This window comes from Balaenoptera physalus, assembly GCF_965194825.1.
Source record: "Balaenoptera physalus genome assembly, chromosome: 2".
Classification (NCBI taxonomy): Eukaryota; Metazoa; Chordata; class Mammalia; order Artiodactyla; family Balaenopteridae; genus Balaenoptera; species Balaenoptera physalus.
Window position 1 is genome coordinate 176,839,913 of NC_138883.1, and position 24,917 is coordinate 176,864,829.

Here is a 24,917-nt window from a genome sequence, read left to right on the forward strand (position 1 = left end):
AAGAGAATTCAGCACCACCAAACCAGTGCTACAACAAATGCTAAAGGAACTTCTCTAAGTGGGAAACACAAGAAAACAAAAGGACCTACAAAAACAAACCCAAAACAATTAAGAAAATGGTAATAGGAACATACCTCTCAATAATTATCTTCAACATGAATGGATTAAATGCTCCTACCAAAAGACACAGACTCACTGAATGGATACAAAAACAAGACCCATATATTTGCTGTCTACAAGAGACCCACTTCAGACCGAGGGACACATACAGACTGAAAGTGAGGGGATGGAAAAAGATATTCTATGCAAATGGAAATCAAAAGAAAGCTGGAGTAGCAATTCTCCTATCAAATAGACACAAGAGACAAAGAAGGACACTACATAATGATCAAGGGATCAATCCAAGAAGATATAACTATCATAAATATTTATGCACCCAACATAGGAGCACCTCAATACATAAGGCAAATGCTAACAACCATAAAGGGGAAATCGACAGTAACAGAATTGTAGTAGGGGAGTTTAACACCCCACTTTCACCAATGGACAGATCATCCAAAATGAAAATAAATAAGGAAACACAAGCTTTAAATGATACATTAAACAAGATGGACTTAACTGATATTTATAGGACATTCCATCCAAAAACAACAGAACACACTTTCTTCTCAAGTGCTTGTGGAACATTCTCCAGGATAGATCATATCTTGGGTCACAAACCAAGCCTCGGTAAGTTTAAGAAAACAAATCATATCAAGTATCTTCTCCGACCACAACACTATGAGACTGGAAAAAAACATGGAGGCTAAACAATACACTACTAAATAACCAAGAGATCACTAAAGAAATCAAAGAGGAAATCAAAAAATACCTAGAAACAATGACAGTGAAAACACAACGACCCAAAACCTATGGGATGCAGCAAAAGCAGTTCTAAGAGGGAAGTTGATAGCAATACAATCCTACCTCAAGAAACAAGAAACATCTCAAATAAACAACCTAACCTTACACCTAAAGCAATTAGAGAAAGAAGAACAAAAGCCCAAAGTTAGCAGAAGGAAAGAACTCATAAACATCACATCAGATATAAATGAAAAAGAGATGAAGGACACAGTAGCAAAGATCAATAAAATTAAAAGCTGGTTCTTTGAGAAGATACACAAAATTGATAACACCATTAGCCAGATTCATCAAGAAAAAAAAGGGAGAAAACTCAAATCAATAGAGTTAGAAATGGAATTAGAAATGAAAAAGGAGACAAATGACACTGCTGAAATACAAAGGATCATGAGAGATTACTACAAGCAACTATATGCCAATAAAATGGACAACCTGGAAGAAATGGACAAATTCTTAGAAAAGCACAACCTTCCCAGACTGAATCAGGAAGAAATAGAAAATATAAACAGACTAATCACAAGCACTGAAATTGAAACTGTGATTAAAAACCTTAAACAAACGAAGCCCAGGACCAGATGGCTTTACAGGCAAATTCTATCAAACATTTAGAGAAGAGCTAACACCTATCCTTGTTAAACTCTTCCGAGGGAGGAACATTCCCAAAACTCATTCTATGAGGCCACCCTCACCCTGATACCAAAACCAGACAAAGATGTCACAAAGAAAGAAAACTGCAGGCCAATATCACTGATGAACATAGATGCAAAAATCCTAGCAAACAGAATCCAAGAGCACATTAAAAGGATCATACACCATGATCAGTTGGGGTTTTTCCCAGGAATGCAAGGATTCTTCAATATACTCAAATCAGTCAATGTGATACATACACCCTATTAACAAACTGAAGGAGAAAAACCATGTGATCATCTCAATAGATGCAGAAAAAGCTTTCGACAAAATTCAACATCCATTTATGATAAAAACCCTCCAGAAAGTAGGCATAGAGGGAACTTACCTCAACATAATGAAGGCCATATATGACAAACCCAAAGCCAACATCATTCTCAATGGTGAAAAACTAAAACCATTTCCTCTAAGATCAGGAACAAGACAAGGTTGTCCACTCTCACCACTGTTATTCAATATAGTTTTGGAAGTTTTAGCCACAGCAATCAGAGAAGAAAAAGAAATAAAAGGAATCCAAATCGGAAAAGAAGGAAAGCTGTCACTGTTTGCAGATGACATACTATACATAATACTATACATAGAGAATCCTAAAGATGCTCCCAGAAAACTACTAGAGCTAATCAATGAATTTGGTGAAGTAGCAGGATACAAAATGAATGCACAGAAATCTTTTGCATTCCTATAACACACTAATGATGAAAAATCTGAAAGAGAAATTAAGGAAACACTCCCATTTACCATTGCAGCAAAAAGAATAAAATACCTAAGAATAAACTTACCTAAGGAGACAAAAAACCTGTATGCAGAAAACCATAAGACATTGATGAAAGAAATTAAAGATGATACAAACAGATGGAGAGACATAACATGTTCTTCGATTGGAAGAATCAACATAGTGAAAATGACTATACTACCCAAAGCAATCTACAGATTCAATGCAATCCCTGTCAAACTACCAGTGGCATTTTTCACAGAACTTGTATGGAAACACAAAATACCCCGAATATCCAAAACAATCTGGAGAAAGAAAAATGGAGCTGGAGGAATCAGGCTCCTGGACTTCAGACTTATACTACAAAAGCTACAGTAATCAAGACAGTATGGTACTGGCACAAAAACAGAAATATAGATCAATGGAAAGAAAGAGCAGAGATTAACCCATGCACATATGGTCCCCTTATTTTTCATAAAAGGAGGCAAGAATACAATGGAGAAAAGACAGCCTCTTCAATAAGTGGTGCTGGGAAAACTGGACAGCTACATGTGAAAGAATGAAATTAGAACACTTCCTAGCACCGTACACAAAAATAAACTCAAAATGGATTAAAGAATGTAAGGCCAGACACTATAAAACTTAGAGGAAAACACAGGCAGAACACTGTATGACATAAATCACAGCAAGATCCTTTTTGACCCAGCTCCTAGAGAAATGGAAATTAAAACAAAAATAAACAAATGGGACCTAATGAAACTTAAAATTTGCACAGCAAAGGAAAACATAAGACGAAAAGACAACCCTCAGAATGGGAGAAAATATTTGTAAATGAAGCAACTGACAAAGGATTAATCTCCAAAATTTACAAGCAGCTCATGCAGCTCAATTTCAAAAAAACAAACAACCCAATCCAAAAATGGGCAGAAGACCTAAATAGACATTTCTCCAAAGAAGATATACAGATTGCCAACAAACATATCAAAGGATGCTCAACATCACTAATTATTAGAGAAATGCAAATCAGAACTACAATGAGGTATCACCTCACACCAGTCAGAATGGCCATCATCAAAAAATCTACCAATAATAAATGCTGGAGAGGGTGTGGAGAAAAGGGAACCCTCTTGTACTGTTGGTGGGAATGTAAATTGATACAGCCACTATGGAGAACATAATGGAGGTTCCTTAAAAGACTAAAAATAGAACTACCATATGACCCAGCAATCCCACTACTGGGCATACACCCTGAGAAAACCATAATTCAAAAAGAGTCATGTACCACAATGTTCACTGCAGCACTATTTACAATAACCAGGATATGGAAGCAACCTAAGTGTCCATTGACAGATGAATGGATAAAGAAGATGTGGCACATATATACAATGGAATATTACTCAGCCACAAAAAGAAAGTTATTTGTAATGAGGTGGATGGAACTAGCGTGGGTCAAACAGAGTGAAGTAAGTCAGAAAGAGAAAAACAAATACCGTATGCTAACACATATAAGGTTCTGAAGATCGTAGGGGCAGGACAGGAATAAAGACGCAGAGATAGAGAAGGGACTTGAGGACACAGGGAGGGGGAAGGGTAAGCTAGGTGGGACAAAGGGAGAGAGTGGCATGGACATATATATACACTACCAAATGTAAAATAGATAGCTAGTGGGAAGCAGCCGCATAGCACAGGGAGCTCAGCTCGGTGCTTTGGGTCCACCTAGAGGTTTGGGATAGGGAGGGTGGGACGGAGACACAAGAGGGAGGAGATATGGGGATATATGTATATGTATAGCTGATTCACTTTGTTATACAGCAGAAACTAACACACCATTGTAAAGCAATTATACTCCAATAAAGATGTTATTAAAAAGAAAAATTACCAAAGCTACCACCAAGGCCCTCTGCTACATACCAGACATTATGCTTTGTATTTGATCCTGAAAACAACACACTGATCTCCCCCTCTATTTTATAAAGAGAGAACGTGAGGCCCAGAAAAAGGCTAAATAACTTCCAAATCACACAGCCAGTAAATGATGCAGTCAGAAGTCAAACGTGTGCTGTGTGACTTCTTCACTACAACGTATTTCTTCTCCTCGTTTGCGCGGTGGATCAGAGAAAAGTGGCACTCTAGTTACAGTCCTCAGAGAGTAAGCAGCGCACGGACTGTGTTTCTAAGATGCCCTTGCAGGGAAGTGTGGCCCTGTGCCCGAGTTCAGACCAAAAGAGTGTGTACTGTGAGGAGCAGTGGGGGCCAGAGCGGGCCCGGCCCACTGAGACGCCCCTGCACGGCTCTTCATGTTCTTTTTCCTCCTGAAACACACCGACACACTTTCTGTACAGTTTTATCTGGATGACTATTACGATAGCTTTCAGAAAATAAGGGCATTATGGATGAATTGTAGTTTGCGGAGTGAACTAGATATTTTTTATATATGGAACCATCTAAGCCTGCCAATCCTAAAAATGTAATACCACTTTGGCCAGTTAATATTTAACTAAGAGTAGATTTCCATATTTGATGTATTTCTTCAAAGAAATAAGTTCCTAAGTGACATGTTATTGTAAATATCATCTTACCTTCATTTTGAATTTCTTAACAGAAAAAGACCACCAAAGAAAATTTCATAACATTCTTCAAATGCTTCATAAACATGTGTCCCCATTACTGAAATTCAAGTCTATGTAAATTAAATGTCTTGCTTAAGGGCAGGCCTGCAAATAATAAGCTGAGCACCTGACTCTATACAGCTAAATACACTGAAATATGTATCAAATATACAAATAAAATCAAATAACCAAGACCCCCATGGTTTATGCTGTTTTTTTTTTGTTGTTGTTATCAGCTAGCAAGGCACCTGGAACCAGAGTTTTCTCTTGGTGATGACTTTGGCATGACCCCCTTCTTTGGGGACTAGAGTAGCCACATGAGGACATTTTGGGGGGGAAATCAAGTTATAATATTTTGTCTAGTATCAATTTCCTATTTGTACAGACAAGTGGGGAACCAACATTTGGGACACTCTCCTTGCCAGACTGTTTATCCTACTGGTCTCAGCGGCTAACGTCAGAGTCCACCGTTACAGGTGTTTGGTCATCAGTACCACAGTCACAGTGTGATTCCATGATTCAAGCTCCTTGTACTCCTGGGTCATAAGCGGTCTGCTTGCATTACATTCTATTTTCTTCTTTACCTTCATGATTAATCCTTCCAATCAGTAAACAAAATACTAATAATTCCGTAAAATGACAAGTTTCTCATACTTAACTAGCAAGTTCTTTTCATAAATCAGTATCTATTGAATGTTCATACTCATGAATCAGTATCTATTGGATGTTCTCACACGTATGAGATATGAGTTTATTCTTTTAGGCCAATTGCATATAAAACAATGAAAAAAATCTAAATATTTGACATCATAAGTTATAGAATGAACAGGTTTAAAAGCTAGAATTTTTGTTTCTGTTTTAAAAAATACTGGACTATTATTTTTTAAAAACTCACTTTTTAGCAATGAAGACTTGTCATGTAAGGGAAAAAAATGTTTCTTTTTAGAATTCCTATAATAAACTTATGGTAGCAATTCAGTACTACTAAAAAATCCAACCTATATCTGAGCATTTTTTGAACCATAATTTCTTTATGTATCTGTGACCATGAATATACTTATTTAAAAAACATTTAAAATTTCTGTATCTTAAACTTCCTTTAGTAGGCAGACTGATATAAAACCTGTGAAAAATTTCCTTGATTTGTTCCCCACTGAACCAGAATTTGTGATAAATCCATCTGTTGGAGTAAAGTTTCCCTGTTTACAACTTATGACGTGCAGGACGGTATGTTTAATCTATTAAAACACTAAAAACCTAAGTGCTTCTGAAGATAATCACTTTTTCTATGTAAACAGATGTTGCTGGTGTGACAGAAAATCTACTGTGAAATACTGTATTAGCAGTTAAATTACATTATATACCTAAAAGTAATGAATTCCTGAATTAAAAACATATTCAATAATAATTAGACAAAGAAAACAAAAAATGTTTTACTATTTCAGAACAGTTAAGGCCTCAATTTTTATGGGATTTTACTGCATTGATTTGTAACAATGGACTTTACAAAGTTTAACCTTATTTGATCTATGCAATGGAACGTTTCTTTAGTTTTCATTATTTTCTTTCACTGATACTTTCTGAAATCCTCTTTGTTACATAAAAATTTTACATAGTTATACGCATCTGCATTTAAAATGTTCTATTTCCCTTTCATATTTATTGTAAGCTACTGCTTTTTCAGGTGAAATGTTAACACATTTTCTTTAAGAGAAAAAAATACCAAGAAACAAAAGTAGAAAACTAAGGCCCTACAGGATTATAATGCCAATAACTACGGACTCTGCAAATATGCAAACAGGTCAACAGAACGCATATCATTAAGCTGAAATGCAGTGTCCCCAGGGGTAATTACTTACAGGTCTCAGAAACGTGTCCTTTTGCCACACTGCAGGAAACAAGTCCTAGAGCACCCTACTTCTTTTTCCTTTGTCACCAAATTAGTTGCAGAAATCCTATCTATTCTGGAGTGAAACTCCTCTTTCTGCTCTTTTGCATAGCTGATTCCTGATTTAAGGAAGGTACAGTTGACTCTTCACAATGGAATCTGTTTTGTTTTCTGTACCGTCCTTCTCGATTTCCTTCAAAAATTTAAAAGTTGATTGATACAACACCATTTACACTAGCACCGAAAATACTTAGGCACAAATCTAACAAATTATAAGATTTATTTGAGGAAAAGTACAAAAGTCTGATGAATAAAATCAAAGAACTAAATAAATGGAGAGCTATTCCATGGTCATGGATACTCAATATTGACTCAATATTGTCAAGATGTCACTTCTCCCCAACTAGATCTACAGAGTCAGTGTAATCCCAATCAAGTTATTTTATGGATAATGACAGACATTCTAAATTTATATGGAGAGGCAAGAGACCCAGAAGAGGCAACATAACATTGAAGGTGAAGAATAACGTTGGGAGACCAACACTATCTGACTTCAAGGCTTACTATATAGCTATAATAATCAAGAAAGTGTGGTGTTGGCGAGAGAACAGACAAATGGGTCAGTGGAACAGAACAGACAGCCCAAACAGCAAAGGCAACTGGACATCCACATACAAAAAAAAAAAAAAAGTAAACACAGACCTTACACCCTTTACAAAACTCAAAATGGATCACAGACAACAACAGAAGAAAACCTATGTGACCTTGGGTATGGTAATGCCAGTTTAGATACCAAAGGCATGAGCCATGAAAGAGATACTTGATAAGCTGGACTTCATTAAATGAAAAAGTTCTGTTCCATGAAAGACAATAACAAGAGAACTAGAAGAGAATTAGAAGATAAGCCATGGACTGGGAAAACTATTTGCAAACGACACATCTGAAAAAGGACTAGTATCCAAAATATACAAAGAATTCTTAAAACTCACTGCTAAGAAATCAAATAATTTAATTTAAAAAATGGGCCAAATCATAGCCCCCTTCCTCCTCCAACTTCATGACGGAGAATCAGGAAATCACCACTGGAACTACTGAGTTCAAGAATACATACCTGAGATTAAAGTAAACCTGGAGGACAAGGTGGTGGAGTAGAAGGACCTGAGCTCACCGCCTCTCACGAAGACACCAAAATCACAACTAACTGCTGAACAATCATCAATAAAAAAGGTCTGGAACCTACCAAAAAAGATAATTCTACTTCCAAAGACAAAGCCACAACGAGATGGTAGAAGGGGCACATTCGTGATACAATCAAATCCCATACTAATTATTTTCTAGTTTGACCCACAAACTAGAAAATAATTATATCACAGAGGTTCTCTCACAAGAGTGAGAGTTCTGAGCCCCATGTCAGGCTCCCCAGTCTGGAGGTCTTGCATTGGTAGGAGAAGCCCCCAGATAATTTGGCTTTGAAGGCCAGTGGGGCTTGACTGCAGGAACTCCACAGGACTGGGGGAAACAGAAGCACCACTCTTGGAGGGCACAAATAAGGTCCTGTGTGAGCTGGGACATGGGAAAGAGCAGTGACTTCATAGGACCCTGGGCAAGACCTACCTGCTGGTCTTGGAGGGGTCTGCTGGGGAGGTGAGGGGTGGCTGTGGCTCACTGTGGGTAAAAGGACACTGGTGGCAGAGGTACTGGGGGGTACTCATTGGCATGAGCTGTCCTGGAGGCCGCCATTTTGACACCAAGACCTGGCCCCACCCAACAGCCCTTAGGTTCCAGTGCTGGCATGCCTCAGGCCAAACAACCCGCAGGGCAGGAACACAGCCCCACCCATCAGCAGACAGGCTGCCTAAAGTCATCCTGAGCCAAGCCACAGCCACCTCTAAACACACTCCTTGACACAGTCCTGCCCACCAGAGGGACAAGACCCAGCTCCACCCACCAGTGGGCAGGCACCAGTCCCTCCCACCAGGAAGCCTGCACAAGCCCCATGACCAGCCTCACCCATCAGGGGGCAGACACCAGAACCAAGAGGAACTACAATCCTGCAGTCTGTGAGACCTCAAACACAGAAAGTGAGACAACATGAGATGGCAGAGGAATACATTCCAGATGAAGGAACAATATAAAACCCCAAGACAACAATTACATGAAGTGATAGACAATCTACCTGAAAACGAATTCACAGTAATGATAGTAAAGATGATCCAAGATCTCGGAAAAAGAATGGAGGCGCAGACCAAGAAGATACAAGAAACGTTTAACAAAGAGCTAGAAGATTTAAAAAACAAACAAGAGTTGAACAATACAATAACTGAAATGAAAAATACACCAGAAAGAATCAATAGCAGAATAAATGATGCAGAAGGATGGATAAGTGAGCTGAAGACAGAATGGTGGAAATCACTGCTGCAGAACAGAATAAAGAAAAAAAAAAGAATGAAAAGAAATGAAGACAGCCTAAGAGACCTCTGGGACAACATTAAATGCACCAACATTTGCATTATAGGGGTCCTAGAAGGAGAAGAGAGAGACAAAGGGCCTGAGAAAGTATTTGAAGAGATAATAGCTGAAAACTTCCTTAACATGGGAAAGGAAACAGTCACCTAAGTCCAGGAAGTGCAGAGAGTCCCATAAAGGATAAAGCCAAGGAGAAATATGCTGAGACATATTAATCAACTTGACAAAAATGAATGATAAAGAGAAAATGTCAAAAGCAACAAGGGAAAAGCAACAAATAACATACAAGGGAATCCCCATAAGGTTATCAGCTGGTATTTCTGCAGAAACTCTGCAGGCCAGAATGGAGTGGCAGGATATATTTAAGTGGTGAAAGGGAAAAACCTACAACCAAGAATACTCAGCAAGGCTCTTGTTCAGATTCTATGGAGAAATCAAAAGCTTTACAGACAAGGAAAAGCTAAGAGAATACGGCACCACCAAACCAGCTTTACAACAAATGCTAAAGAAACTGCTCTAGGCAGAAAAGAAAAGCCCATGAGAGAAAACAAGAAAATTATGAATGTGAAAGCTGACTGGTCAAGGCAAACATACAGTAAAGGTAGGAAATCATCCACTCACAAACATGCTATCAAAACCAGCAATCATGAGAAGAGGAGAGTGCAATGCAGGATATTGGAAATGCATTTGAAATTGAGACCAGCAACTTAAAACAATCTTGTATATACATATATAGACTGCTGTATCAAAACCTCATGGTAACCGCAAACCAAGAATCTACTTATAGATACACACACAGAAAAGAAAAAGGAATCCAAACACAACACTAAACATAGTCATCAAATCACAAGAGGACAAAAGAGGAAGGGAAGAAAAAAGACCTACAAAAATAACCCACCCAACAAACAGCTCATGCAGCTCAATATCAAAAAACAAACAACTCAATCAAAAAATGGGTGGAAGATCTAAATAGACATTTCTCCAAAGAAGACATAAAGACGGCTAAAAAGCACATGAAAAGATGCTCAACATCACCAATTATTAGAGAAATGCAAATCAAAACTACAATGAGGTATCACCTCACCCTAGTCAGAATGGCTGTCATCAAAAAATCTGCAAACAATAAATGCCCAAATCTACAAAAACAACCATCCCCCAAATTAACAAAACAGCAATAAGAACATACATATCAGTAATTACCTTAAATGTAAATGGATTAAAATGCTCCAACCAAAAGACTGGCTGAACAGATACAAAGACAAGACCCATATATATGCTGTCTACAAAAGACCCACTTCAGACCTAGGGACACATACAGACTGAAAGTGAGGGGATGGATAAAGGTATTCCATGCAAATGGAAATCAAAAGAAAGCTGGAGTAGCAGTACTCATATCAGACCAAATAGACTTTAAAATGACGACTGTTACAAAAGACAAAGAAGGACACTACATAATGATCAAGGGATCAATCTGAGAAGAAGATATAACAATTGTAAATATTTATGCACCCAACATAGGAGCACCTCAATATATAAGGCAAATGCTAACAGCCATAAAAGGAGAAATCAACAGTAACACAATAATAATGGAGGACTTTAACATCCCACTTACATCAATGGACAGATCATCGAGACAGAAAATCTATAAAGGAAACACAGGCCTTATATGACACATTAGGTCAGATGGACTTGATTGATATTCATATAGCATTCTGTCCAAAAGCGGCAGAATACACATTCTTTTCAAGTGCACATGGAACATTCTCCAGGATAGATCACATTCTGGGCCATAAAGCAACCCTTGATAAATTTAAGAAAACTGAAATCTTATCAAGCATATTTTCTGACCACAATGCTAGGAGATTAGAAATCAACAACAACAAAAAAAACTGAAAAAAACACAAACGTGGAGGCTAAACAATATGCTACTAAACAACCAATGAGTCACTAAAGAAAGCAAAGAGAAAATAAAAAAATACCTAGAGACAAATGACAGTCAAAACATGATGATCCAAAACCTAAGGGGTGCAGCAAAAGCAGTTCTAAAGAGGGAAGTTTATAGCAATATAGTCTCATCTCAGGAAACAAGAAAAATCCCAAATAAACAACCTAACCTTACACCTAAAGCAACTAGAGAAATAAGAACAAACAAAACCCAAAGTTAGCAGGAGGAAAGAAATCATAAAGATCAGAGCAGAAATAAATGAAATAGAGATGAAGAAAACATTAGAAAAGATCAATGAAACTAAAAGCTGGCTCTTTGAAAAGATAAACAAAATAGATAAACCTTTAGACAGACTCATCGAGAAAAAAAGGGAGAGGGCTCAAATCAATAAAATCAGAAATGAAAAAGGATAAGTTACAATGGACACCACAGAAATACAGAGGATCTTAAGACTACTTACAAGCAACTGTATGCCAATAAAATGGACAACCTAGAAGAAATGGACAAATTCTTAGAAAGGTACAACCTCCCCAAAATGAACAAGGAAGAAACTGAAAATATGAACAATAATCACAAGCACTGAAACTGAAACTGTGATTAAAAAATTCCCAATGAACAAAAGTCCAGGACCAGATAGCTTCACAGGGGAATTCTATCAAACATTTAGAGAAGAGTTAACACCTATCCTTCTGAAACTATTTCAAAAAATTGCAGACGAAGGAATACTCCAAAATTCATTCTATGAGGTCACCATCACCGTGATACCAAAACCAGACAAAGATACCACAGGAAAAGAAAATTACAGGCCAATCTCACAGATGAACACAGATGCAAAAATCCTCAACAGAATACTGGCAAACAGAATCCAACAATACATTAAAAGGATCATGCACCATGATCAAGTGGGATTTATCCCAGGGATGCAAGGATTTTTCAGTACCCACAATCATTCAGTGTGATACACCACATTAACAAATTGAAGAAAAAAAACCATATGATCATCTCAACAGAAAAATCTTTTGACAAAATTTCAACACTCATTTAAGATAAAAACTCTCCAGAAAGTGGGCATAGACGGACTATACCTCAACATAATAAAGGCCATATATGACAAACCCACAGCTAACATTATACTCAGTGGTGAAAAGCTGAAAGCATTTCCTCTAAGATCAGGAACAAGACAAGGACGTCCACTCTCGCCACTTCTATTCAATATCGTTTTGGAAGTCTTAGCCATAGCAATCAGAGAAGAAAAAAAATAGCAGGAATCCAAGTTGGAAAGGAAGAAGTAAAACTGTCACTGTTTGCAGATGACATGATACTATACATAGAAAATCCTAAAGATGCTACCAGAAAACTACTGGAGCTCGTCAATGGATTCAGTAAAGTTGCAGGACACAAAATTAATACAGAGAAATCTGTTGCATTCCTATACACTAACAGCAGAAGATCAGAAAAAGAAATTAAGGAAACAATACCATTTATCACAAAAGAATACCATGCATCAAAAAAGAATAAAATACCTAGGAATAAACCTACCTGAGGAGGCAAAAGACCTGTACTCTGAAAACTGTAAGATGCTGATGAAAGAAATCGAAGATGACACAAACAGATGGAAAGATATACCATATTCTTGGATTGGAAGAATCAATATTGTCAAAATGACTATACTACCCAAGGCAATCTACAGATTCAATGCAATCCCGATCAAATAACTCATGGCATTTTCTGCAGATCTAGAACAAAAACCTTAAAATCTGTATGGAAACACAAAAGACCCTGAATAGCCAAAGCAATCTTGGGAAAGAAAAACAGAGCTGCTGGAGGAATCAGGCTGACTGACTTCAGACTATAATATAAAGCTACAGTCATCAAAACAGTATGGTACTGGCACAAAGACAGAAATACAGATCAATGGAACAGGATAGAAAGCCCAGAAATAAACCCACACACCTGTGGTCAATTAATCTATGACAAAGGAGGCAAGAATATACAATGGAGAAAAGACAGTCTCTTTAATAAATGGTGCTGGGAAAAGTGGAGAGCTACGTGTAAAAGCATGAAATTAGAACATTCTCTAACAGCATACACAAAAATAAACTCGAAATTGATTAAAAACCTAAATGTAAGACTGGATACTATAAATCTCTTAGAGAAAAACATAGGCAGAACACTGTTTGACATAAATTGCAGTAATACCTTTTTGGATCCACCTCCTAGAGTAATGAAAATAAAAACAAAAATAAACAAATGGGACCTAATTAAACTTAAAAGCTTTTGCACAGCAAAGGAAACCATAAACAAAATGAAGACAACCCACAGAATGGGAGAAAATATTTGCAAATGAAGCGAATGACAAGGGTTTAATCTCCAGAACATACAAACAGCTCATGCAGCTCGATATCGAAAAAACAACCCAATCAAAAAAATGGGCAGTAGGTCTAAATATACATTTCTCCAAAGAAGACACACAGATGGCCAAAAAGCACATGAAAAGATGCTCCACATCACTATTAGAGAAATGAGAATCAAAACTACAGTGAGGTATCACCAGTCAGAATGGCCATCATCAAAAAATCTACAAACAGTAAATGCTGGAGAGGATGTGGAGAAAAGGGAACCCTCTTGCACTGTTGGTGGGAATGTAAACTGATACAGCCACTATGGAGAACAGTATGGAGGTCCCTTAAAAAACTAAAAATAGAGCTACCATATGATTCAGCGATCCATCACCTGGGCATATATCCATAGAAAATCATACTTCAAAAAGGTACATGCACCCCAATGTTCACTGCAGCACTATTTACAATAGCCAGGACACGGAAGCAACCTAAGTGTCCATCGACAGAGGAATGGATAAAGATGATGTGGTGTATATATATAGGTATATATACGCAATGGAATATTACTCAGCCATAAAAAAGAATGCAATAATGCCATGTGTGGCAACATGGATGGATCTAGAGATTATCATACTAAGTAAGTTAGAGAAAGATAAATATCAAAGGATATCATTTATATGTGGAATCTAAAAAACAGTACAAATGAACTTATTTACAAAACAGAAACAGACTCACAGACTTTGAAAACAAACTTACGGTTACCAAAGGGGAAAGGTGGGGGCGGGATAAATGAGGAGATTGGGATTCACATGTGCACACTACTGTATATAAAATAGACAACCAACAAGGACCTACTGCATAGCACAGCGGACCCTACTCAATACTCTGCAATGACCTATATGGGAAAAGAATCTGAAAAAGAATAGATATGTATATGTATAACTAACTAACTTTGCTGTACACCTGAAGCTAACACAACATTGTAAATCAACTAACTCCAATATAAAATTAAAAAATTTTAAAAATGGGCCAAGGACTTTGTCACCTCATCAAAGAAGATATACAGATGACAAATAACTGTGAAAAGATGCTGCACATAATATTTCATTAGGGAAATACAAATTAAAACAGCAAGATACCACTAAACACTATCAGAATGGCCAAAATCGGGAACACTGAGAACATGAAATACTGGCCATGATGTGGAGCAATAGGAGCTCTCATTCATTGCTGGTGGAATGAAAAATGGTACAGCCACTCTGGATGATAGTTTGGCAGTTTCCTCTAGAACTAAACATACTCTTATCATATAATCCAGCAATTGTGCACCTTGGTATTTACCCAAAGGAGCTGAAAACTTATTTCCAGACCAAAATCTGTGCATGAATGTTTATAGCAGCTTTATTCATAACTGCCAAAACTTGGAAGCAACCAAGGTGTCCTTCAGTAGGTGAATGGATAAATAAAATGCAGTACATCCAGACTATGGAATATCATTCAACATTTATAAGAAATGAGTTATCAATCCATGAAAAAACACAGAGGAAAGTTGAATGCATAAGTAAGTGAAAGAAGCCAATTTGAAAAGGCTATATGACTATATACTACATGACTCCAACTATAAGACATTCTGGATAAGGCAAAACTATGGAGACATAAAAACATCAGTGGTTGCCAGGGCAAGGAGGAGGGGAGGATGAACAGGCAGAGCACAGAGGACTTTTAGGGCAGTGAAAACACTCTGTATGATACTATAATGATGGACACATGGCATTGTACATTTGTCGAAACCCACAGAATGTACAACACCAAGAGTGAACCCTAATGCAAATTAGGTCTTTGAGTGATTATGACGTGTCAATGTAGGTTCATCCTTGGTTAAAAAAAAAAAAAAGTACCGCTCTGGTGAGTGATGTTGATAATGGGGAGGCTGTGCATGTGTGGGGCAGGGGGAATATGGGAAATCTCTGCACCTCTGTACAATTTTGTTCTAAATGTAAAACTGCTCTAAGAAGTCTTTTAAAAAGTTGATTATTGGGCTATTAAGCTAAATCTATCCATTAAACTGGGAACCCTGGAAAAACCAAACCAGATTTAGGATCTTAATACTTCAAATATCCTCAAACATTCCAAGTATCTTCCTAGTTCTTGGTACAGATACTGTGTAAAATTTCTTACAGGAATATTTTCATCTGTTTCTAGTGCATGGAAGGCAGAATGACAGCATATTTCTTTTCAGGAGAGTATGAACGCATTATTATTGTATTTTACCACTCTTTATATACTGGCTGTTCGTATCAGAGAGGACCAAAGTAGATACAGGAAAACCATCTGTCTCCAAATTAGTATGTTTTGAACCAGACAACCATGCTTTTCTTGCCAGGACAGTGGCGAATGATCAAAGGGCAGTAAGCGTCATCCTAGTTCCCATTTCTACTACTTGCTACCATGTAAGTGAATGGAAATCAATGTCCAGGCACTGCCCTACGCATTCCACATGTGGTGGCATCACACACTATACACGAGAGGCCACTGATACAATGCTATACTGTTACCATGGACAATGTTCCACTGATTAAAGAGATCCCTCTCTACGGCCACCTGCAATAAATTTCGGTTTTCAAAAATGTTCCCTCTAGTAGAGTGGGTTCCCACATAGAGTAATGGAAGCAATAATCCTTTGGAGATGAGGACAGAGCGGCCGTGAAGCTTGTTACCGTTTTCATCGTGCCCGCTGGCCTCCGGCGTGCCCTGCCTCTGGTCCTCCTCGGGCGCCTCGGGGTAGATGACTGCAGTGTCTTGCTGCTGCAGGAACTCTTCAACGTTAGGATCATGGTTTTGTTCATTTTCTGCATCTGAGTCGCATTCATCATCTTTTACTAAAAGAAATGCATACTCTATAAAAACCAATTTCACCACCAAGTTGTTATATAGTTTTCCTAAATAAGAAATTGTTTATCTTGAGAGAATAAATGATAGTTCTTGAATTTGCAGGAAGTATTTACGGAACATTAAAAATTTACTAGTTCTGTTATAATCTTAAGTCCATTTTCATAATTTTAAGATGTTATAAAAGTCTTGACATTGTCACAATATCCCTTTTAAGCTTTAGGTTTGTACTTCTATTCCATTTTACTGATGAACAAGACACAGAGAAGGTTGGCTGAATCCTTAGTTTCTGAATCAATGATAAAGCAAGGAAAACAGGAAAAGAGAAAAATGTAGTTCTCAAACCTCAGTCCTTCCTAGCAACCTACTGTTCATATTTAGTTGGAGTTGTGCTTGAAATTTGAACCATTCTCTGAATAACAAACTGCTCTGAAGTTCAGTTCAGTTATGTGATTTCTCAGAAAATAGCTTTAATAGTTCCCTACAGTTGGAAAGACTTCTAATAAGAGTCAAAGAGTATCAAATTGATAAAATTGCTTCCTATCTACCCTAGTATTCAGATACAGGCAGGGCTATTCTTTCTGTGTTTCTGCCTCAGTAAATGTGTAACTGTGGGGTGAAGGAGGGGCATTTTCCCCGAGTCAGAAGGTTCCGAGCATAACAGCATGTCTTCACTTGGAGAAGGCAGCCCAGAGCGTTGCCACGTTTGCAGAGCAGGACTGGTATCCTGGGGTTCCTGTCCTTTTCCTCCTGGAGAAGGGTCTGCTCCACGCTGCCGCTAACTGTCCTGGGTCAGGGTGGCCCCCGGGTGTCTCACGGCTGACCTCTTCATACACTTCAGACTGAACTCAGTTCTAAATTTATAAAGCAGCAGACTCAACTGGTGCTTAAAATGGTGGGACTTCCCTGGTGGTGCAGGCGTTAAGAACCCGCCTGCCAATGCAGGGGACACGGGTTCGAGCCCTAGTCCGGGAAGATCCCACATGCTGTGGAGCAACTAAGCCCGTGCGCCACAACTACGGAGCCTGCGCTCTAGAGTCTGCAAGCCACAACTACCGAGCCCGCGAGCCACAACTACTGAGCCCGTGCACCTAGAGCCCGTGCTCCACAACAAGAGAAGCCACTGCAGTGAGAAGCCCGCGCACCGCAACAAAGAGTAGCCCCCGCTCGCCTCAACTAGAGAAAACCCGTGCGCAGCAACGAAGACACAGCACAGCCAAAAATGAATAAATTAAATAAATTAATGAAAAAAAATTAAAATGGTGATGTAAGGGCATCCTTTTGTTCGACAGTTACCAAAGCAATCTTGCACAGGAGTAGTAACCCAACTCCTCAGGGTGGCTGCTATTTACAAACTTAGAGCCGATGACATAGTAATCATGACGACTAGTCATTTTTTCCTCCTCTTAAATGCAGCCAAGAGCTATCCATTATTTAGTATCTGCTATACACAGCTGACCCCTGAACAACATGGGTTTGAACTGTGTGGGTCCACTTATACTCGGATTTTTTCAGTAGTAAATACTATAGTACTACATGAGTGTGGTTGGTTGAATCCGTGGATGTGGAACTGTGGACACAGAGGAACCTCGTGTTGGAAGGGCTGGCTGTAAATTACATACAGATTTTCCACTGCGGGGAGGGTCAGGTGCCTCTAAGCCCTGTGTTGTTCAATGGTAACTGTACTGAGAACTGTAGTTTTTAGTTGATGCCTGTAGTCACCAAACCAGGGTTACTTGATCCAGGGGGGAGGAAAAGGCTCTTTCAAAGGGAAACCGGTACTGTTGGTTTAAACGGAATCTACTTCCAGATCCTCAGCTTCCATGCACGGTCCTTCCTAGAATCCTGAAGGTTCTTCTTTCTACCCCTGCTTTTCACAGTCCTTTGCTCTAACTTCAAAGAGGCAGATCCCTCCCCCTCCATCCCTTATGTTAATACAGTGCATTGCCTCGGAGTGTAAAAACCTCCAGGTTGCCGAAGGAAAACGATTCAAAATACCGATTGGGGAAAACCTTCTTTGTTGATCAATCAGGGCGCTCTAGGCGTCCAGCCTTTCCTGTTTACATGGATTTCTATCAGAGGTAAAGTATGGCAATTGAAATGGGGATTATTTTGGCCCTAGTTACAAAGCTCTGAACTCAGCTATATAATATATCCAGAGGGAGTGAGAGTAATTTTCCTTTAATGATCTCACCTGTTTCATTCCCTATTATTAAAAAATTCACTGCTCTTCAGGAGGCTGGTGAGAGCAAAGAGTATTCTCGAAAACCCTTCCTAAGATCTGTCATTAGCTAGAACAATAAGCACTTCTGAATAACTAAAGCAGTACAAATCTGTGTTATTAGGTCTTTTCAATGTAACTTCAAATTTTCAAGTTAAACTAAACTCATGAATGAAATTTTTATGTGAATTTTTATGTGATTCTTTATATTTTATGTGATTTCCTATACAGAAATATAGATTTGACAAGTTACTTAAAAATATTTTTATCAGATTATATTACAAAATATTTATTTCAGTTAAACAGTCTCCACTTTTAAAATGTTTATATTTTCTATAGCCTAGTAACTATATATATGCTAGATGATGGTATGACGGGGTTTTAAATAGTATATGTTTTTCAGAATTATATACGTAATCTGTATTTTATACACAAACCTTGCATCTTTAGTAAGTTATAGGTTTATCTATACACTGGTTGTAAAGGTACCCATTTGGAGACCAAGATTTTTATAAAGCATAACGATTAGATCTAAATAATCTTAATCTCATTATTGAATAATCTATTTATTTATACTTTATATATTCCTCATTATTTATAACATATTTTTCATAGAAAATATTTTATAAAATCCCTTAAAATGTGTATCGACACATTTATTTTAATTAGAAAAATGAAGACACCCTTTTTTTTTCTGACAGAAAGTCTGATTTGGCTGATTGGTCTAACAGTGATAACTGGTTTTACTAGTAAGGTTATTAGGTACAAATTTTCCAGAAATTGAATGAACTAAGTTTATAGCTCTAAGGTATTGGATCAAAATAGTTAATTCACATGTTAAAATAAAAGGATTTTATTAAAAAATGTACTGACAGAAGGTACTAAAATTAGCAGTATTTCAATATCTCCAACCATTTCTGAATATATTAAACAAGGTGCCTCAAAGTGAGGGGAAAAAAGTAACAAAAGCCAAAACAGATATCATTAGTTGTTTGACAAGTAAGTATTGGTAAAGCCTTTTGGCGTATGTCCCAGGAAATGAGAGAGTGAATGATTCTGGTGACTGGGAAACAAATCCTTTAGCAAACTAGGTGGCTTTCCATTTTTGCTTTCAACAAAACTGAAGGAGCATTTAATAGAACTGTCAGTTGACAAGACATTAAAATATTTTTATTGATAGATAGTCTGTAAAGAATCGAATAAATCATTTATAACAAAAATGTATTTCACCTTTTTATGAGAATAAGGTTATCTCAGTGCTAAAGAAAAAAAGGAAACAGAATTAATGCTGAACACTTCTTCCAGAATAAGCAACATTAAACTACTGATATATGGGCTAATTGAGGAATACTTCAGCTCCTTTAATCTCATTTCCAGTAACATTTTTCTTTAATAAGTAGTTGACCCTTGAACAACACAGGTTTGAACTGCACAGGTCCACTTATACTGGGTTTTTTCAATATAGTAAATACTATAGTTCTACACCATCCATGGTTGGTTGCGGCCACGGGTATGGAACCGCGGCCACGGGTATGGAACCGCGGCCACGGAGGGGTCCTGTGTACGGAGGGGCTGCGTCACGGGAGCGCTAACTCCCAGTTATGTGTGGACTCTGGGCAGAGGGTCGGCGCCCCAGTCCCCATGTTGTTCAAGGGTCGACCGTATTTATTACAATTTGTCATGTATGTTGTGATCAACCATGTAGTGCTAATAATCATAGGATAAATCAATCCATAATTTTTTTTTAATCTTAAGAGCTATATCGTTCTGGGAACTTAAGAGAAACTTAGATTTCAATTTCTATACATGTTTTTCTTGCAAAGAAATGAGAGTTGATCAAAAATATCTTCGAACAGGAAATATACACCATGTTAGCATCAAATTCTATGGGCTATGTAGAATGGAAATATGAGTTCAAGGGGTAAACATTATGATATAACATTTCTGACTCTTAAGAAGGGCTTATTCATATTTTAAAAATGAATGGTATTAAATTTCTATGGATTTCAAATATAAGAGTGATGTTAGAAATGTCATTTTTAATATGCCAGAGATTAGGCTGTAAGTACAGCTGGCCCTTGAACAACTCGGGGCGGGTTACGGCCGCCGACCCCCCATGCAGTCCACAGTCCACGTGTAGCTTAGAGTCGGCCCTCTGTACACATGGTTCTGCGTCCTCGGACTCAGCCAACCCCAGACTGTGCGGCACCACAGTATTTACTAGCTGAAAAAATCTGCATATAAGTGGACCTGCACTGTTCAAACCCGTGTTGTTGAAGGGTCAACTGTACTTACACTTAAAATGAAGAATTTTATATGTCCATCAGAAACTTGGGAAGTCATACATGATCCATTTGTATAATATAACATCTGGAGAATAATAACAGTACCTCTTAGGGTAGTTGTGAGAATTAAATGAATTACTACAGTATGTGCTTAGTATTGTACCAGGCACGCAGTAAGTACTATGTAATTGTTATCTATTTTCCTCAAAGCAGTCCTGGCAAGGTGAACATTAAATTGGAGCAGATGATTCAGTATTGGGGGTCTGCTTTCAAATTCTGGCCTCTTTCCAACTAAAGTACACTGTCTCCACGAACCTGCATTTACCAAGCCAATTTCAAGCTAAGACCAGACATTCCACAGTTTTACCCATAAAATTTAAAGTGTTGGGAAGTGCATGTTGTGAAAAGGTCAATTATAAAGCAAAATTCCTCGTCCTAAGACTGATAAACTTATGTGTTTAAACATTAAAGAGATGAGCAAACACAGAGAAACACATAATGATAATTTGGTTTTCTTTCAGGTGTGACAAAACTCAGAGCTAATTGTCGAAGTATAGAATTACAGGACTATAATCATTTGACGAAGTGCAGAATTACAGGGTTATCATCGCAAATTAGAGAAAGCAAGGATAGAGAGACAAGTGTTTAGTGTAAAGACTATATAACATTTTTAACGTGGCCATCAGTATTTCACTCCCATCAGAATAAAGTATCCAACCTTTATCCTCCAATTTTAAAACTCTGCACAAGTATCAGCTATATACACAAAGAAGGGATGCTTAGAAGAACGAAGGATGTTTGGGGTGCATTTTCCACTCCGTGAATACTAAGCTGAGACCACAGTTCTCTTCACTTCGTGAACTGCAGAAGGAAGTCAGCTATAGAAAGAAGCTGACAAAGTTCTAAACTAATGATGGTGACCTTTGTGCCAGGTTTTTGTTGACTCTGTCAGCACATTATTCCCTAGAAGTCAAGGAAGTAACAAAAGCAAAGGCGAAACATAATTTTAAAGTTTAACTGCTCAAAAGTCTCAAACGTCTAATTTCCATCCTTCTTTGCTGAAAACTGCACTCATCGGGGTTTCACTAAATGTCTGTCTACTCCTAACTCCCCATGTTCCAAGGAAATAGTGCACAGGACTCATCGTCTTATGGCAGAGGGTCCTGTGTTTCAGTGGCAACTCTGGCTGATACACAGTGACTGTATCTTCCAGATGTGACTGTTTTGGCGGGGGGAGGGAAATTATGTATTACTCAGTACTTCTAACTGAAAGAATTCATTCATTTTCATAGTGAAGAGCAAATTGTGAGGTACAGTACTGTAAACCTGGAACTGGAAATGTCTTTTTTGCTGGCATTTTGCCTAAAAGGGCAAACGATCTTTTACAGAATAACTTATATTACTCTGGTAATGTAAGTCACCAAATTTTAACATTAAATCAAAGAGTAATAAACAGCATTCTTTTGTGTTCATTAACACTATTTTACTAATAACAAATACCTCGTTTAAATATTTTATATAATGTGTAAGTTAGCCTGACAAATATTTGGTAACAAGCATACCTGAATACATTATTCATGCAAGTTCAACATAACCATATTCAAGGCAGAATACAAAATCTTTGGCTGCAGGCACCGTAAATTATCACACATTCCAGTATTATTTAGTTAATTTGGACTGCACCTTCAGTAACAGTACAAAGACCTGCTCTTTGTTTTACAGAACTGACAAGGACGGGAGGGCTGATGCTTATATTATAGACGCGAATCTATTTTGACGCATTACTATAAAACACACCCGTCTTACACAACACGAGGTGATTTATAAGGCTCTGTGGGACACTCCTAAAATGTACTGCAAAGAAAAAAACTGTAAACGTTAAACCAAAGAAATAAACCAAAATTTAATTAAAACTATATGATAGAAATATCTAATCTATGGTTGTATATACAGAATACAGTTATGCTACTTTTAAGTACAGAATTTTGAGGAAATGTTTTAATAATTTGGAATTTACTTTTGAAGTTTACATTCTAAGACTGACTTATGAGACACAATAATAAGTGCCCACTCTTATCATATATAAGATCTGGATTTAAGATTTGCACTTACTCTTTTGCTTCTTAAATCTGATTTGAATCCATTACAGAGGAATAGCCTTAAGTCTCAGGGAGTATGTACTTTTAGTCACCTAGAAGCAAATTTCCTTGTTTACTATAATTCAACTTCATTTTGGCCTTTTTCAGTCACAGTAATTACAAGAAAAATGTTTATTCTCTTGTTTGCTGTGACATGTTCACTCATCAATATTCATGATTCTCATCTGGTTTCTAGATAACCGATTATATCTGCTTATTTTTCTCTGCTTTTTGTCTTGTGGGCAATTTAATGTAGATCCTGGTAACTAATAATGAAACTCAGAATAGTTAGATCTGTATTTCTATAACTATGGTTAAAAAATTTGATAGAAGTTTAAATTATCATTCAAATACTTATTTTGGGGATTATCTGTAGATTATACTTGTCATCCTTATGGATGGAAATCTGCTGTATTACATGAATCTGTGAGCTTACACTGTATTTAAAGAATATAAACAGCTAACTTTTCATACAATGTCCCACACGCCTAGGTACTTAAACATTTAAAGGGGGCAAGATAAAGAGTAGGAAACAGACTAAATCCAGGACTCACAGATGCAGAAACCAGTGACACAAAAGGCCTGTTCAAGGACGACAGCGTGCGTGAAAAAGGCAAGAGTTACCTGCACCTCCCACTTCATCTGCCCGAGCTTCAGGCCCCAGGATTTCTTGTCCTTCCTTTCCTGCTAAAATCAAAGAACAAAGCATTAAAATAGATCCACCTCTCACCAACACTTTAACTTCTAGATATCTGAAAAGGAAACTTTCAGATTATATTTGATTTGGATTTTTTCCCTTTTATAATTATAGTAATATCTCCTAGTAAGGAAAAGCTTTTTAAAGAAATTAAGCAGATAGTTTTACAAAACTCAGAGAGAGATTTTAGTGAAGCAAAATAAGTGAAGATGTATATATAATTCTGAACGCATACATGTCTTAGAATTATAAGCATACTAGGATTTTAGCTTTTTTTTTTTTTAAGGAGAGGAGCCCTACCTACAGGCAGTAGGATTCCTTTTTGCATCTCCTTCCCGAAGCACAAATTGCTACGTACTGGGCACTGTACTAGATGCCTTATCAACTCATTTCCTTTAATCTTCATAACTACCTTTTTAGAAATTAAAAAATCCCACGAAAACATGAGGCTTTAAGAGGTTAAACAACCTGCCTAAGGACACACGGTTATTGGGTGGGGGAAGCGGAACGTGAATGCAGGTCTGAATGGCTCTAAAGCCTACTTTCTACTCCACCTTGGCTCCTCTCACTAGACGGAGTCCTGGACAACCAGAAAGCAGTCTGGACCAAACTGCAGTGTGCCCAGAGCAAACACCTATGGACTATACTTTTTCTTTCACTGTATTTATTATTCTAACTACTGATAAGTAGTAATAAATGATAATAGTGGTACTAATAAACATTTTAGTTGTCTATTATGTCTCTGCCACCTATATATGTTTGTAATGAACTCATAAGATCAGAGTAAATATGCACATTATTTAGGCAAGCAGAAAGTATGCTTTATATACTTAGGTACATTTTATTCATTAAATAAATAGTTTATTAAGAACCTGTGCACATACACAAGGTAAGTTAAAAACTGCTCTCAGAGTATATATCATAATTATGATCAGAAGACTTACAGTCATATTAAAACATTGTGTAGTTATCTGCACTCCAATCAATCCCATTGAATATGTCAGTCAAAAATCTTGATTTAGATTTCCCCTAAGTTTGATAATTGAATTGAGAAATAGAGCACTAATCAAGTAAAATCTGTGCTCACATTAAAGCATGTATTTCCCTAAGTGTCTTGGATTATCGGGTGGATTTTTTC

The 24,917-nt window shown here is 37.4% G+C and overlaps 1 protein-coding gene and 3 long non-coding RNA genes across 6 annotated transcripts in view; 1 reads left to right on the top strand and 3 right to left on the bottom strand.

Moving 5' to 3' along the window:
• The window catches only part of LOC309656466, a 607,356-nt gene that overhangs the window by 128,313 nt on the left and 454,126 nt on the right, over positions 1-24,917 (bottom strand). The gene's annotated exons all lie outside the window — the stretch shown is intronic.
• Positions 1-24,917, bottom strand: part of LOC309656472 — a 382,613-nt gene that overhangs the window by 95,700 nt on the left and 261,996 nt on the right. The gene's annotated exons all lie outside the window — the stretch shown is intronic.
• The window catches only part of ZEB1 (zinc finger E-box binding homeobox 1), a 195,479-nt gene that overhangs the window by 25,841 nt on the left and 144,721 nt on the right, over positions 1-24,917 (bottom strand). For 2 of the 3 annotated variants that reach the window (XM_082452744.1, XM_082452746.1), the window contains exons 3-4: positions 23,707-23,769; positions 16,267-16,428 (exon numbers count right to left, since the gene is read on the bottom strand). In XM_082452744.1, the coding sequence (XP_082308870.1) occupies positions 16,267-16,428; positions 23,707-23,769 (225 nt within the window). The remainder of the gene's footprint in view (positions 1-16,266; positions 16,429-23,706; positions 23,770-24,917) is intronic. The other variant, XM_082452745.1, reaches the window with a different exon arrangement.
• On the top strand, positions 1,875-15,856 carry LOC309656477. The gene is made up of 2 exons (XR_014261396.1): positions 1,875-3,762; positions 4,278-15,856. It is a non-coding gene; the product is annotated as an uncharacterized lncRNA (long non-coding RNA).